Source organism: Herpailurus yagouaroundi, unplaced genomic scaffold (genome assembly GCF_014898765.1).
Source record: "Herpailurus yagouaroundi ecotype Mexico unplaced genomic scaffold, PumYag 165, whole genome shotgun sequence".
NCBI lineage: Eukaryota > Metazoa > Chordata > Mammalia > Carnivora > Felidae > Herpailurus > Herpailurus yagouaroundi.
In genome coordinates, this window is record NW_024412406.1 from 25,627,973 (window position 1) to 25,642,277 (window position 14,305).

General features: G+C 42.4%; 1 protein-coding gene and 1 long non-coding RNA gene across 2 annotated transcripts in view; both read left to right on the top strand.

Annotated features, from left to right (window-relative positions):
• Positions 1 to 8,042, top strand: part of BPNT2 (3'(2'), 5'-bisphosphate nucleotidase 2) — a gene marked incomplete at its 5' end in the record, with an annotated part of 31,182 nt that extends 23,140 nt beyond the window's left edge. Inside the window, 2 exons of the mRNA XM_040487842.1 lie at positions 4,981 to 5,142; positions 6,616 to 8,042. Coding sequence (XP_040343776.1) covers positions 4,981 to 5,142; positions 6,616 to 6,887 — 434 coding nt within the window. The remainder of the gene's footprint in view (positions 1 to 4,980; positions 5,143 to 6,615) is intronic.
• A 2,517-nt stretch (positions 8,043 to 10,559) lies between these two features.
• LOC121038244 (uncharacterized) lies at positions 10,560 to 12,894 on the top strand. The gene is made up of 2 exons (XR_005794260.1): positions 10,560 to 11,095; positions 12,758 to 12,894. It is a non-coding gene; the product is annotated as an uncharacterized LOC121038244 (long non-coding RNA).
• The last annotated feature ends 1,411 nt before the right edge of the window (positions 12,895 to 14,305 follow it).

Below are 14,305 nucleotides of genomic sequence, written 5' to 3' on the forward strand. Positions count from 1 at the left end.
ATTTCATTTCATTTCATTTCATTTCATTTCATTTCATTTCATTTCATTTATTTTGAGAGAGAGAGAGTAAGAGTGTGTGCATGAGTAAGGGAGGTGCAGAGAGAGAGAGAGAGAGAATCCCAAGCAAGGTCCACACTGTCAGCACAGAGCCCTCTTCGGGGCTCAAACTGTGAGATCATGACCTGGGCTGAAAACAAGAGTCGGATGCTTAACCAACTGAGCCACCAAGGCACCCCTTCCCTCAATTGTTACTAAAGTGGATTTCACAACTGGTTACTTCAAACCAAGATCCAGTCTCATGACATACATTTTTTTGTTGCTCTGTTAAGTTCTCTTAATCTAGAACAACCTCTAGTCCTGTTCTTCCCTGTGACATTACTTGTTGAGATCAAATTACTTGTTACATAATGTCCTGCTCTTTGGATTTCTCTGATTATTTGCTCGGGGTGTCCTTTAACTTGTTTATTTTTCATATTCTTTTTGTTCTAAAGTGCAAATTAGATCCAAAGCCTTGACTGGCTTAAGGTTAGCATTTTTGTCAATACGTTGTAGATACTCATCATGTACTTCCTGCTGCATCATTCTACATGACGTATCCTATCTCGTCTCATTACTAGTGATGCTAAGATGTTTAAAGTGGTCATGACTAGATCTGCTATAAATTATTTTTATTCTCTGGCTACCAGCAGGTAGTCTGGAGAAATACTTTGGCACCGTTTGAGATCAGGATTCCGTTAAGCCTTTCACAAAATAGTTTTAAGATCTATTAAAGCTGTGGGCCACCTGGGTGGCTCAGTTGGTTAAATGTCCAGCTTTGGCTCAGGTCATGATGTCACAGCTCATGAGTTCGAGCCCCATGTCAGGCTCTGTGCTGACAGCTCAGAGCCTGCTTCAGATTCTGTCTGTCTGTCTCTCTCTCTCTCTCTGCCCCTCCCCTGCTCACATCTCTGTCTCTCTCAAATATAAATAAACATTTTTAATTTTTTTTTTCAACGTTTATTTATTTTGGGGACAGAGAGAGACAGAGCATGAACGGGGGAGGGGCAGAGAGAGAGGGAGACACAGAATCGGAAACAGGCTCCAGGCTCTGAGCCATCAGCCCAGAGCCCGACGCGGGGCTCGAACTCCCGGACCGCGAGATCGTGACCTGGCCGAAGTCGGACGCCTAACCGACTGCGCCACCCAGGCGCCCCTATAAATAAACATTTTTAAAAAAAGATCTGTTAAAGATGTAAAATGGGATTTTCTAATTCTGTGTGTTTTTTCAAAAAACTGTTTTCAAAACTAAAATTCGTGTGTAGAGCAATTTCATCAACTGGAATTGTTGATCCTGAAATGTAGTTCCTACTAGAAAGACAAAATACATAGTTAACTTTTTTTTCTTTACCAATTTCTGAGTAAGGACTTTGGGTAAAAACGACCTCCAGCGGAAACAGATGTTATTTTTTCCAGGAAGAGCAGGATTTTTCCTTTATTTTTTTAATATCCTTGACATCTCATGGATTTTTATGTATTCAGTGTGATTCAACCTACAGTTATTATTTTTAAGTTAAATTTGTTCTTTTTGTTGCCTACTCTTTATTAAAATACCTTTGTATACAACTTTTTTGTTTAAATGCCATTCATTATGTAGTCCTTAGGTATCGTCCGTTGGGTCTCCCCTATGAGCAACAAAGAAATGAGCTTCCTTTAGCCTCCTTGACTACCATCCCATTTTAGTCAGTCGTAGCTTTTTTGACCTGTCTTTCTGCTCTTCAGCTCTTTAGATTTACATGGTATCCTTTGACTCTAACCAATCAACTGTGATTGGTTTACACACTTTGATTCTTACACACAGATCATTTACACGCTCTGATTCTTCCAAAACCTTTATTCCTGTCTTTGGTTTCCTCTTAAATCCCCAGTTAAATTTATTCAGTGCTGACCAACAGTGCTTTTGCTGAGTGTTCTTCAGTCCTCCTTCACTTGGCTAAAGCTCATTCTCTAATGGATTACTTCAGAAGAGCTAGCACATAGCTGTCCTTCCTATTATCTGAGTTCTTAACGTGTTAAAAGCTCTTCCTGTAGCCTTGATACATGAAAGACTCAGCTACTTCCAAACTCTTTGGTTTAGCCCTCTATCCTTGGGTGCTCTAGCAAATTTCCATAAACTTGAGGGCTTACAACAACAGAAATTTATTTTCTCGCACTTTTGGGGCCAGAAGTCTGATACCAAGTTGTTAGCAGTGCCGTGCTCCCTCTTGAAGACTTCCCCTGCCTCTTCTAGCTCCTGGTGGCGTGAGACATCCCTTGGTGCCCTGGTTTGTAGACCCATCACTCCATGCCTCCTCCTTCCCATTCTCTCAGTCTGTGTTTTGTGTGTCCTGTTTTTGTAAGGACACCAGTCATTGAATTTAGGGCCTACTCTAATCCAGTGTGACCTTGACTTGAATTACATCTGCAAAGACCCTGTATCCAAATGAGGTCACATTCCAAAGGTTCGTAGCAGGCATGAATTTTAGTAGGACGCTGTCTTACCCCCGCTGCACTCTTTTCTCTTGGTTACTGGTAGAAAATATTGAACTGATTAATATCCGTGTGGGTGCATGCTGAATCCCGTTGGCAGCGAAGCCGATAATCCGATTTTCTTTCCTTTGTAAGGAGCTTGGTATTTTTGCCTGGAGTGCCAAGGAACTTTATCTTGAAAGTCTAATAATAGAACTCTAGATGTCAGATACAGAGTTGGCTTTCTGGGCAGATGTCTACACAGTGTGTCTCTCCGTGTGGACATTTCGGTCCTCTTTTCTTTCAGGCATGATCTTTTGGACCGTAATTTTACAACGGGTTCTATCTCATGGCTCCTGGTTCCCCTTTTCAGAGACCTGCTAATATGTATATACTGACTCTTCTTCCGCTGATGTCTGTGTGTTGCCTTCTCTCTGGTCCCTTTAATCAGTTTTCTCGTTTTCACTTATCCTTTGCCATCCTCCTTGCCTGCTCTGATTTTGGGCCACGCTGTTGCCCTTCCGTATATCCCACCATCTAGGGCTAAGTCTTCAGCCATCTTGTGTTTCTGTTGTTGTTGTTGTTGTTTTCAATTTCTTCCCCGCGTTACGCGAGGGCCCATTTCATTTACTGTGTTCCTACTTCTCTACCTGTCCTCAGTTGTTGTTTCTTTGTTCCATGGTGTTCTTTGGGGTTTTTTTTTTCTTGTTTCTTTCTTTCTTTCTTTCTTTCTTTCTTGTTCTCTAGAATATTGTGTTACCGTTTTATTCTGCGTGATCTGTGAGCATTTTCAAGTAGCCTGGACCGTTTCGACCTTCATTCGTTGTGTTTTCTTCTTCTGGTTTCAGCGGACTTTGCAGTAGTCCACGTTTCTCATTCCCATTTGGGCCGCCGCACGGCCTTTGCGGAGTTGTGGGTAGGTGTTTGGGTGGTTCTCAGCCCAGGAGCTTTCTTCTCCGTTAGGGTGAGGAAGACATTATCTTTGTTAGCAGGCATCTTGTTTTGTTTCCACCCTTCTGCTTTCTTATTTCAGGAGGGCCCTTATCTCCAACTCCTTTTCTTTAGTTCTGTTTGCAGTCTCCCGTCTTTGTCTCTCGTGGAGACACTCACGGAGACATGTCCCGATAGGTGTTGTGTGCCCTCAGGACTTCACTTGGGCTCTGTGTCTTCTCCTGGCCTCCTCTTGTCGCTGCTCTCTTGCCACATTTCAGGCCCGCTTTCGGGAGTTCTCCTCTCAGATGGGACCTTTTCCCTCTGGGGAGAAATCCCGGCCGCTGTTCTCTGACTTCTCCCACCACCGAGAGTCCTCCAACCTCTTGGCATGTCCGGAGCTCCTGCCACAGTCCCCACCCTGGGATCAGCCGCGGCACTCATTCTGCTGACCTTCAGTGTTTACTTCTCTTCTCTCTCTGAAGTTTGCGTTTGTGACCAGTCTCCGTCTTCTACTGATTCCTTAGCTGTTGATGAAGGGTGTGCGTATTTGCCCTCCTTGTCGCTGTGTGTGGTTTTTAGAAAGAAGTGTGACGGGAGTCCAAGAGCCTGCCATCATCTTCGGGGAACTCAGAAACCCCGACTCCGCTCACTTTTTTGATGTTTTCCTGCAGCCGGGAGTAAGTGGTAATGCAGCTGCTGTCGTCCGGACAGCATGTAGCCACGCGGACTGTTTTTCCCCGTGGTGAGTGACTGCTAGAGCACCAAGCTAATGGGGATGATTCTGAGTAAGTCCGTTCTCTTGTATAGCTTGGTAGTCACTGAGGAAAACTTGCAAGCCGAGAAAAACATTTCAAGCCATCTCGAGGGTCTCCTCACCTTCTTATAATTCCTGTTCTATTTCGAAATCTAGAGCATTTTTTTACGCTCTCCAACAAAGCAGATACGTAACCCTGACTCCCCCCTTGAGCTGCCTTATGTTTATAAAGCTCCCTTAGGAGACGGGTCCGATATGCGAATAATTGAAACTACGAACGTATCAGAAATAGAGGTAGTATAGGAGCAAAACCTGTTTTAAGTTGTTAATTATCCAAGGTAACTAGTTTTGCTGCTTATGTCCTAGGTGGTTACAGGTAGGGTTCCCCAGGAGCCAGACTTTTGACGTGGAGATGAGCACGCAGGATGTTTCCTGAAGAGTTATTTGTGTAGCGGAGGGGAAGACGCTGGCCGAGCTACAGGGAGATTGGGGTGCGATCCCAGTGAGCACTCAGCAGCTCACAAGGAGCTCTGGAACCTGGGCATCGTTAAGTCAAGCCTTAAGTAGCCACTGTCTCCGGTTGGGCAGGATCACGCGGCCTTTTTTAACTTGGTCTTCATATTTGCCTATTAGTGTAAAAAAAAATACTAAATATTACTCTGGTTCTCAGAAAAAAAATATTTCCGTTTTGGAAAAAAAATACAAGCAATTCTGTGTAAAAGGATATTTTTCCAGTCAACCCTTTGTACGTTGAGTTTTAGTTTCAAAAAGCTTCAGTGCTGTTAATGGGTATTATATTTGCTTTTCAGCTTGGGCCATGGTAGATGGTGGGTCCAACGTGAAAGCCCGCACTTCCTACAACGAGAGGACCCCGAGGATCGTTGTGTCACGCTCCCATTCAGGAATGGTCAAGCAGGTTGCTCTTCAGACTTTTGGAAACCAGACCACCATTATCCCAGCTGGTGGTGCCGGTATGTTCCTACCCCCCTTGTGGCGCCGGTGCCCCGCGTCCCCAGCACGGTCAGGGCTTCTGTCAGGAGGAAGGATCGCTGGCCCTGTGCTCGGGAAGAAAAGGGAGGATAGAGCGCGTGCTCTCCCGACAGGCCCGGTGCCTACTTGGTAATGTCTGGGGTGGGATCTCAGTCACACATGCCTTCGTATGAGCCACGGTGTCAACAGTAGCAGCACGTCTCAGCCCGGTGACTCCCGCTCCTCGAACACTGAGGCGGCATCTTCACGTCAGTGGCATAAGTCATCACGCTGGGAGCTTCGCTGCAGGAGTATCTGTGAGGAGAGGGGAGATCCAGCACATTCTGATGCTTCGTGTGGCAGAACGATGCCAGGCGTCATCACGAGGGTCCCTACAGTGGCTGACCCGCGGGTCACTTTCGACACCTCTGAACTCTTCAGCCTTCGTGTCCGGGGCGAGCCCGAGTCTAGTGGCCACCCAGCTCGTCGCACGTTCTCTACCGTTTTATTACCTGCGTCACTGATCCGGGGTCGGCTTACTCTCTCTGAAAGGCCAACTATAAATGTTTATGGCTTTACGAGCCACATATGGACCCTCTTGGATGTCTGGGTTTCTGGCACCCTTTAAAAATACAGAAAACCATTCGTGGCCTTAGGGTTCTACAGAACCGGCACATGGCCTGGATGTGGCTCACAGGCCGTTTGCCTCCCCTTGTTTTGAGTGCCGTCGAATAGGACAGAAGTGTTTTAACTCTAATGAGTAACACGTTGTGGTCAGAAACGTGTGTTTGAAGACCTTTTCACCACAGTAATAAAGGAAAAAGTAATGATTAACTTTTAAGCCCAGTAATTTTAATTTAGTGATTACATATAGGTACCTTACTTAATATGACTTCATTATTTTCTTATAAGCTCTCTGTTAGGCTGGTTAGGAAAGGTAAGGTTCAGAATACCTGGTGGGAATGGGATAAACCAGATTCTGGACCTGGTTTCATCTGTGTGTTTTATTATATTATTTTTAAAAAAACTTTGCCTCATTACAATAAGGGCTTCAGATTGTAGTGCTTGGTCTTTCAAATCCAGCGCTCGTGGGTATTTAGATGCATTTAGCTTCGGTGTAGTATTCCGTAGGAAATGAGACATAGTGTATGTATCATTCCATAGAAAACAACCACAAAGTAGATTTAAATTTAAAAAATTATAGACGTGTGTTTGGTTACACTTAAGAATAGCTTCGTAAGTTATTTTGCAGTATATTTTCCACTCATTTAGGTTTAATGTCTGGCTGTTATTTGAAAAAAAAAAAATAAAAAGAACAAAACTATTTTTAGATAATTTTAGACTTAGCCCTTGCAAACAGTCAAGAGAACTCCTTCACGTCCTGTGCCGTTACTTTTAACAATGTACTCTTAAACAGGAAGCTACTCTCTTTAAATCTTGGGAATAGTAACTTAAACTCTGTGTTCATCTTTTAGGTTATAAAGTCTTAGCACTCTTGGATGTACCCGATAAGAGTCAAGAAAAAGCTGATCTGTATATCCATGTGACATACATCAAAAAATGGGATATATGTGCTGGCAACGCCATCTTAAAAGCCCTTGGGGGGCATATGACTACCCTGAGTGGTGAAGAAATCAGTTACACTGGGTCCGACGGCATTGAAGGAGGGCTCCTTGCCAGCGTCAGAATGAACCACCAAGCCCTGGTCAGAAAACTGCCAGATCTAGAGAAGACAGGACATAAATAAGCAAAGCTGATTACAGGTCACAGTTCTTCCCAAGTTGAGCGGTCCGCCGAAACGCCGGGGGCTTCAAAGCATCGGTGCAGACTATGCATGGTTAAGGCCATCCTGAACTTTCTGAAGTATTTATGAAGCATCAGAGACTTATTTTCCCTGTAATAGGATGGAAGATCAGGGAAAATGGGTTGCTTCGTGTCTCAAGTATTGTCTTTATTTTTGAGACGATTTTCGTACAGTTGTCAATACACAAGGCGCATATATATATATGTATATATATATATATTTGTGAATTAAAATCTACAGCTGAGTACATTGTTCTGAGTCACCATTTTCACACAACATCACGAACCTTCACTGTTTGTTCGTACTTTCATATAGAATTGGGCTGAAGAAAGGATTGATTTTGTGTAGATTTAATAATTACAAGTGTATCTCATTGAAAATAAAGTTATTGGGGGTCTTTACCCCTAATGCAGATAGAAAGCACAAGCAGCCACACATTCGTTAATATGCAACAAGTGCTCTATTTATCTGTTGCTGAATATTTCTTAAGGATTAAAATAGAAAAACCTGAAATTGTTTTCATTCTTTGAAATTTTAATGACAGGTTCACCAGCTAGTCGAGAATATAGCTGTTTGATGGTTGAGTTGTAATTGTAGTTTCCGTGTGTGCGTTTTGTTTTGTTCTGTTTTCTTTGGATACAGAACAGTGTATTTGTACCCCTGGGTTCAGCGTTTCTGCCATCTTCCTATTGATTTTCGTTGGCTCTGTGGACAGTGCATGGTTCCATCCTTTCCCTCCTGACCAACATTTAGTTTTAACTCATAAGGTCTGGATTAAGGTTTCAGGGTTAGCACTAGGATTTTGGTACATTTTCTCATTAGGGATAAATGATGCACTATAAGAATATAAATGATTCTACTAATTGACTCACTTGACAATTACATGGCTTAAGCTAGCTTTCGTTATTTTAAAAAAACGTTGTTTTAGTACTTTTTAAACAATTTGCCAGGTTTGAATGTAGAGATTCTCTCCTTACCAAGAATGATTTCTGGTTGCTTTTACCGTTAATAAATGCACCTAACCTAAACTCTCAAGGTAGTAACTTTGAAGATACTTTGAAGTTTCCATTCAGATTAAAATAATGATGGTTAATGTTACTTTTTGATTAATTTTTAAAAATTCGGTGTGTGGAAGCTGGTTGGAAGAAAGGCGGTTGAGTCTTCACTGAGTCACTATAATTAGCCCCTTACTTTGTGAACTGTCTTTCCTGGGGATGCCGGATTTCTCTCAGTGTGAGATCTGGAAACTTTATGTAAACAAATACCGTTATTTCATGTGACTTCGTATTTTATAACATTCTGATAAAGGGGGCGGGATGGCTTATTTTGTTTTCTTTAAAATAGCTTACCATTTATTTTCCTATCTTGGAGGTAAAATTGACCAAAGAATGGACATCCTCGTCTGGTGGCATGTGCATACAACTTTAGGTCTGCGTTTTACACGGTCTCCAAAGCCCTTTACTTCCTCATTAGGGACTTGAATCCGGTAGGATGCACGTGTTTCTCCTCAATATCCAGCAGCTGGTCACCAGTCTGGGAGTGGAGTGGGCCTCAATAGGTGGGATTTTGTTCAGTGAAAATTCATGCAACGTTTTGGTAGTCGGGACACTTGGTATTTAAACAGGACTTAGGGATTCAGAACAGAAAATCGGAGAGCTCACCTTCCTACTTGGCAATGAAATGAGAACACTTTTTCTCAGGAGGGATGGCAGAGGCTTGTATTATTTCCAGAGTCCGTGGTAGAAGCGGTTAATTCTAATGTGTCAAATATGGGGAAACAGGACCGGCATACTAGGAACCGGCGTCTGATTGGGAGTTGTTGGTTGTTTTTGTTTTTGTTTTTTTTCAGCAATAGACGGAAACTTTCTAACTTCATGGAAATGAAACTAGTTCATATTAGCAAGCATGACTGCTTCGGTTTTATTTTTAGTTTCATTAATCTGCATGTAGATAATGACTTATGAAGGGCTTGCGTGCAAAAATTAAGATATTGGCTGGCAGTTAAATGCATTATTTGTATAACTTATTGGGTAGAGGCTAATTACTAATGGTTTTTAGGCGCTTTCATAGAGAGTTCGTTTTCAAATTTTGCTTTTGTTTCCAAAAGTCCGTCTACATTACAGAACCAATAGAAGTACAAAGAACAGTGTTTATATTTATTTATGTGAGACATTGTGCCAGAACATACCAGTGAAACACCATGAATAAGTAAGGCATGTAATATCTCCCAGAATTGCAGAAATAAAATCACTTCTAAAATGTAGCACAATAATTAGAGTTTAACTTTTAGTGACCCTGAACCTCCCTGACTCCTGGCCTTCTCTTTCCTTTATCTTTACCCTCATTGGGAGCACAGTGTTCCCTTAAAATTTGAGTTTTACCCATCACATTTAGTAAAAACAGGGACGCCAGTAACCTCAGGACTTATCGGCCGTCCCCTTCCTCTGCCCCTGGTCTTTACCTTGTTCTCGATGCCCTCAGCCCCTTAATGTTCTTCGCTCTCTGCCCCTCTTTCTTGACCAGCACTCTTCCGCAACGCTCAACCCCTGAATTCTCTCATAGACCTACTTTTCTCCAGGTTGGCTGCTGAGATCTCCCGGTAGAACGGAGAGCTAGGTCAGTTCCCAAACAGGGAGACGAAGCCTTGTCAGAGTTCTGGTTGACCCTTACTTTTCAGAGACGTCTCAAAAAGTAAGGGAAGATCAGCTTCAAAACCACAAAGACCCGCCCTGACAAGGCTAATCCGGTGCTTCTGTCTCTACGGAGCATTTCTTCAGATCCGTTCTTGACAGAAGGAAAATGCAGTCAATACGAGAAGTAGGTATATAGGCCTGCTTAAGAAAACTTGCTTTTCCTGTTCGTTTTCACACTTCCGTCCCTATTTCAGCGGAGATTACGAGAGCCTGCGAGACGGATCATTTCTGTCCGGTATTCAGTTGCCGGGCAAAATTCTTTACCCCAATTTTAGTGGTTTTTCTTGATTTTAAAGCCGCATTCAAGTGGATTATTTATGGCTGTATGATGAAGCTGAGAAGTGCTTTGGTTGATGTGGTTGAAGCAACAATTGTGCAAATTCCGTTTGCGGGGTGTGCCCTTGGAATATTGTGCAAATTGGGTCGGAAGAAGTGGGGGAGGGGCGGCGGCTAAGAAAAGAGTCCGGAAGAAGAACATCCAGGAGAGGGGAGGGGAGGGGAGGGAGGCCGCAAACATCTGCCCCCAGAGATGGGGAGCTCTGCCCTGGTCTCAGATGCTCAGAAACTGGATCTTACTCGGGCTTGGAAGGTGAGAACTCTCTCTGATAGCCCAGCATAAGTAGAGAGAGCTGGGGTGCCACTACGCCCTGTTCCCCAGAAAAGAAAACATCCAGCTTTCCTCTCCTTGGTAACACCTTGAAAATGGCCTTCTGGGGGACCCTGGGTGGCGCAGTCGGTTAGGCGTCCGACTTCAGCCAGGTCACGATCTCGCGGTCCGTGGGTTCGAGCCCCACGTCGGGCTCTGGGCTGATGGCTCAGAGCCTGGAGCCTGTTTCCGATTCTGTGTCTCCCTCTCTCTCTGCCCGTCGCCCGTTCATGCTCTGTCTCTCTCTGTCCCAAAAATAAATAAACGTTGGAAAATGGCCTTCTGGAGACAATCTTTGGCAGGTTAAAAATAGAAACCGCTTGGATCATTCTAGCTGCAGCTGTTTGCGTTGGCTAGGTGTTGACTGGTCCAGGATAGAACGGCGATTTTGCGTTTTTGATCCGGGTTGAATTTAAGATGCATTATTTTCAGTATATGCCTACAAAACGTCTGTCTTGTAACTGTTGTGTAAAATAAACCTATTCTACGGTTTCATTTTTATCCTAAAAAAAAGTTGTGCCTTAACAATAGGGCATTGTATGTTAATAAGGGAAAACAAAATCTTTTTTTAATAGATGGGGAAAATAGGAACTTTTTGCCATTAAAATTTAAGTTCTTTTAACATTTTTAATATTAGAGTTGGGGAAAATTCATTAAAGTTAAATACAATTGATATAAAATTATTTTTGCATAATCTAGCATTTACAACTGAAGTGCGTTTTTATAAGAACTGGCATCTTGATGTATATAGGTCTGAAATGATACTTCATCCTTTGGTTTTTTCATTTGAACTGATACAAGACCAGGGTAAGGTACGTTTTGGTTTTTATTTGACTTTTAAATCATTTCAGTGTGCTATTGTATCTGTTCTGCTAGTCCTCTGAGTTGCTTTGGTTTCTAAAAATTAGCTATTTGTTCGTGGTACCATATCAATAATTTATTGATGCTAAAAAAAAAAAAATACTGTGTGTCACGTGACTTAAACCAGAACATTTCCTGGATTGAAGGGGGGAGGATGGGGGGGGGGGGGCTTCCGATTAGCAGTTACTAAGAGGACAAGAATTGAACTTTGTACTTCAAAAGAAGGTTTTGGCTTTATGAGGTGCTGTTTATGTGAGTTGTTTATTTTCATTTTATCAAAACCTGGCAGGTGTTAGCATTCCAATTTACTGTTGGTTTCTTTTTAAAAAAAATTATTTTTAAAGTTGGATGGTGAATTAATTCTGTGGGAAAATGAGGTTTATAAGTAGTTTGTTGTTGTTGTTGTTGTTTTGAGATAATACAAGCCAAACTTTTAGAAGTTAAAGCTGATGAATATTAAAACGTTACATACTGTGTTTGTACATGTTCCCTAAAGTATTATAATTAAGGTAATTTGTGTAAATCACAAAAGCAGAAACTGTGATGTTTGATTAGTAGTACGTTGCGTTAGAATTCCTCTTGGAGTATGTTCTATGCGTAGTAAGTTATTATTCAGGAGGGACGTGCTCATCCTGTATTTTTTTAAATAGGAAATACAGCATGCCAAAGTCCTTATTAGGTCGGTTTACCTACGGGGACTTCCATCTCTGTCCCCAGATTCTCTCTCGTCATCATTTATGCTGAATTGAGGAGGTAACGTTTGAGGACTTTAATATCACGTGTAAAACATGGACTTCTACTTTCGTGTAACATGATGTCTTCCATTGGCAGGAACCAAAGCTAGTCGTAGAGTCTAACAAGAGACACCCTGTTCTGCCATGATGAACTGCGGTGCTCCTGATGGATTTTCCCCCCATTTGATGATGTTACTTAAGCTACTAGAGGTGTATACACACGGGGTTGAGTTTACACTAAACTATGAAATGGTGTTTCCTGTTCATGTCCCTGCCTCTTCAAACTTTGCTTTCTTAATTGACTTGACTCCTGTGGATCTCTTCCTTGCAATAGGCTAACGTCGATGAGAAGGATTAAACTAAACATGCCCCTTCCCTTCGAATACCCCTTCCCTTTTGACACATTTAAACCTAAAGGGGAGCTAGTTCATTTGCTGTTGCCGAGACCTGCCTAGACCCCAGAGTTTTCTTTACTTGGCATGCTGTATCCTGCCTCACCCACACCGCCAAATTTCAGGGGGGTCCCGATTTTAATCTCTACTGAGAGGCAAACTCTCCTCCCTCCATGGCTTTAGAGCAGTTATTTTGTACCTCACCTGTAGCACTCATGGTTCTATGTGCTGTTGTAAACTTCTTAAGGACAGGGATTATGTCTTGGTGATTTTTGTATTTCCACCTCAGCCCCAGCAGCTAGCCCAGTGTCTTGAACAAATTAGGTGCTTAATGTATGTTGAACTGAACTGAATAAAGGGTTACTACTAGCATAAGCATTTCTCATGCCTCAGTTGTGTATGCTGATTGTTTTGTTAACTGCAAATATTTATGATTATCACCCCACGCACTAAATTAGTTTTAAAAGTTTTGCTTTCTTTCCTTCAGATGCTACCCCATGGACGTTTATCTCTAGAAAATGTGATTGCTTCCAACGAAATGACTATCCCAAACTCTCTGCCCCTGGACATACGTTGCCAAACTGAAATTTGAATTTTCTGAATAAATTGGTGATGTCTGGAAGAGATGGTGTGCTGCACCTGCTTTTTTCCTCTCTTTCTGTTTTTAAACTAGGGTAACATACATCCACAAATTTACCGTTCTAACCATCTGTAAGTGCACAATTCAGTGTCATTAAATACATTCACAACATTGTACAACCTCCACCACTGTGCTTTTGAAGAAGCCGTTCATCATCCCAAGCAGAAACTACCCATTGAGTCACTCCCCATGTCCCCTTCCCCTCAGCCCCTGGAACCGTCTGTCCTGCTCTTTCTATGAGTGCATCTGCTTTTGAACGCTTAATTTTCCGGGATTCTCGGTCTTCTCACACCGGGTACAGAAAAGGCGTCTGTATGAAAAGGGGCGTACAAGGCCAACAGCCATAACGGAAGTGTAACTTGCATTCTCCGATAGATGTGTTTAATTAAGGTGGAGGGAGGATAGAAAAAGAGCAAAAGAAGCAAAGACAACAAAATTGTGGGAAGGCAGTGATAGAAATCACAATGAGAAAGATCTCCAAGGCTTTTGTACTCCTCGAGTCTTAGAGATGATACAAAGAAGTCGTTAGCCTCATGTTATGAATTCGACGATTTCACATCCTTGACTTCTGTATCAGAAACATAGTGTTTGTTCATCTAAGAAATGAGAATTCTACATCCCAAGAAAAAAATTGGAATATAAGCCATTATTTTTAAAATTGTTTCTAAAATCTGAGCATTTTGAAAGCACAGAAACTTAAGGATAGTCGACACAATATCACATTAGGTTCAGGTGTACGAAACAGTGATTCTACAACCCTCTGCATAGTGCGGTGCTTCCCCACACGCATAGCTACTGTCACCATGTGTTGTTACAATACCCTTGACCGTGTTCTCTATGCTGTACTTTTTACCCTGGTGACTCAGCCCATAACTGGAAGCCTGTACCCCCCACTCTCCTTCACTGTTTTGCCGATTCTCCTACCCCTCCTCCCCTCTGGCAATCACATTCGTTTTCTATGTTTACGAGTCTGTTTCTGCTTGTCTGTTTTTTAGATTCCACACGAAACCATATGGTATCCGTCTTTCGCCATCTGACTTATTTCACTTAACATGATGCATTCTAATTCCGTCCATGGTGTCACAGATGGCAAGATGTCATTCTTTTTTTATGGCTGAGTAATAGTCCGTTGTACCCACATCCCACATCTCCTTACTCCATTTATCGATGACACTTAGGTTGCTTCCACATCTTGGCCATTGTAAAACGCTGCAATAAACAAAGGGGTGCATATATCTGCATTCCCACCGACAATGCGCAAGGGTTCCTTTTTCTGCATATCCTCACAAACAGCTGTCACTTCTCCTTTTGATATTAGCCATTCTCATGGGTATAAAATGATACCTCATTTTGATTTGCATTTCCCTGGTCATTAGTGATGTTGAGCAGCTTTTC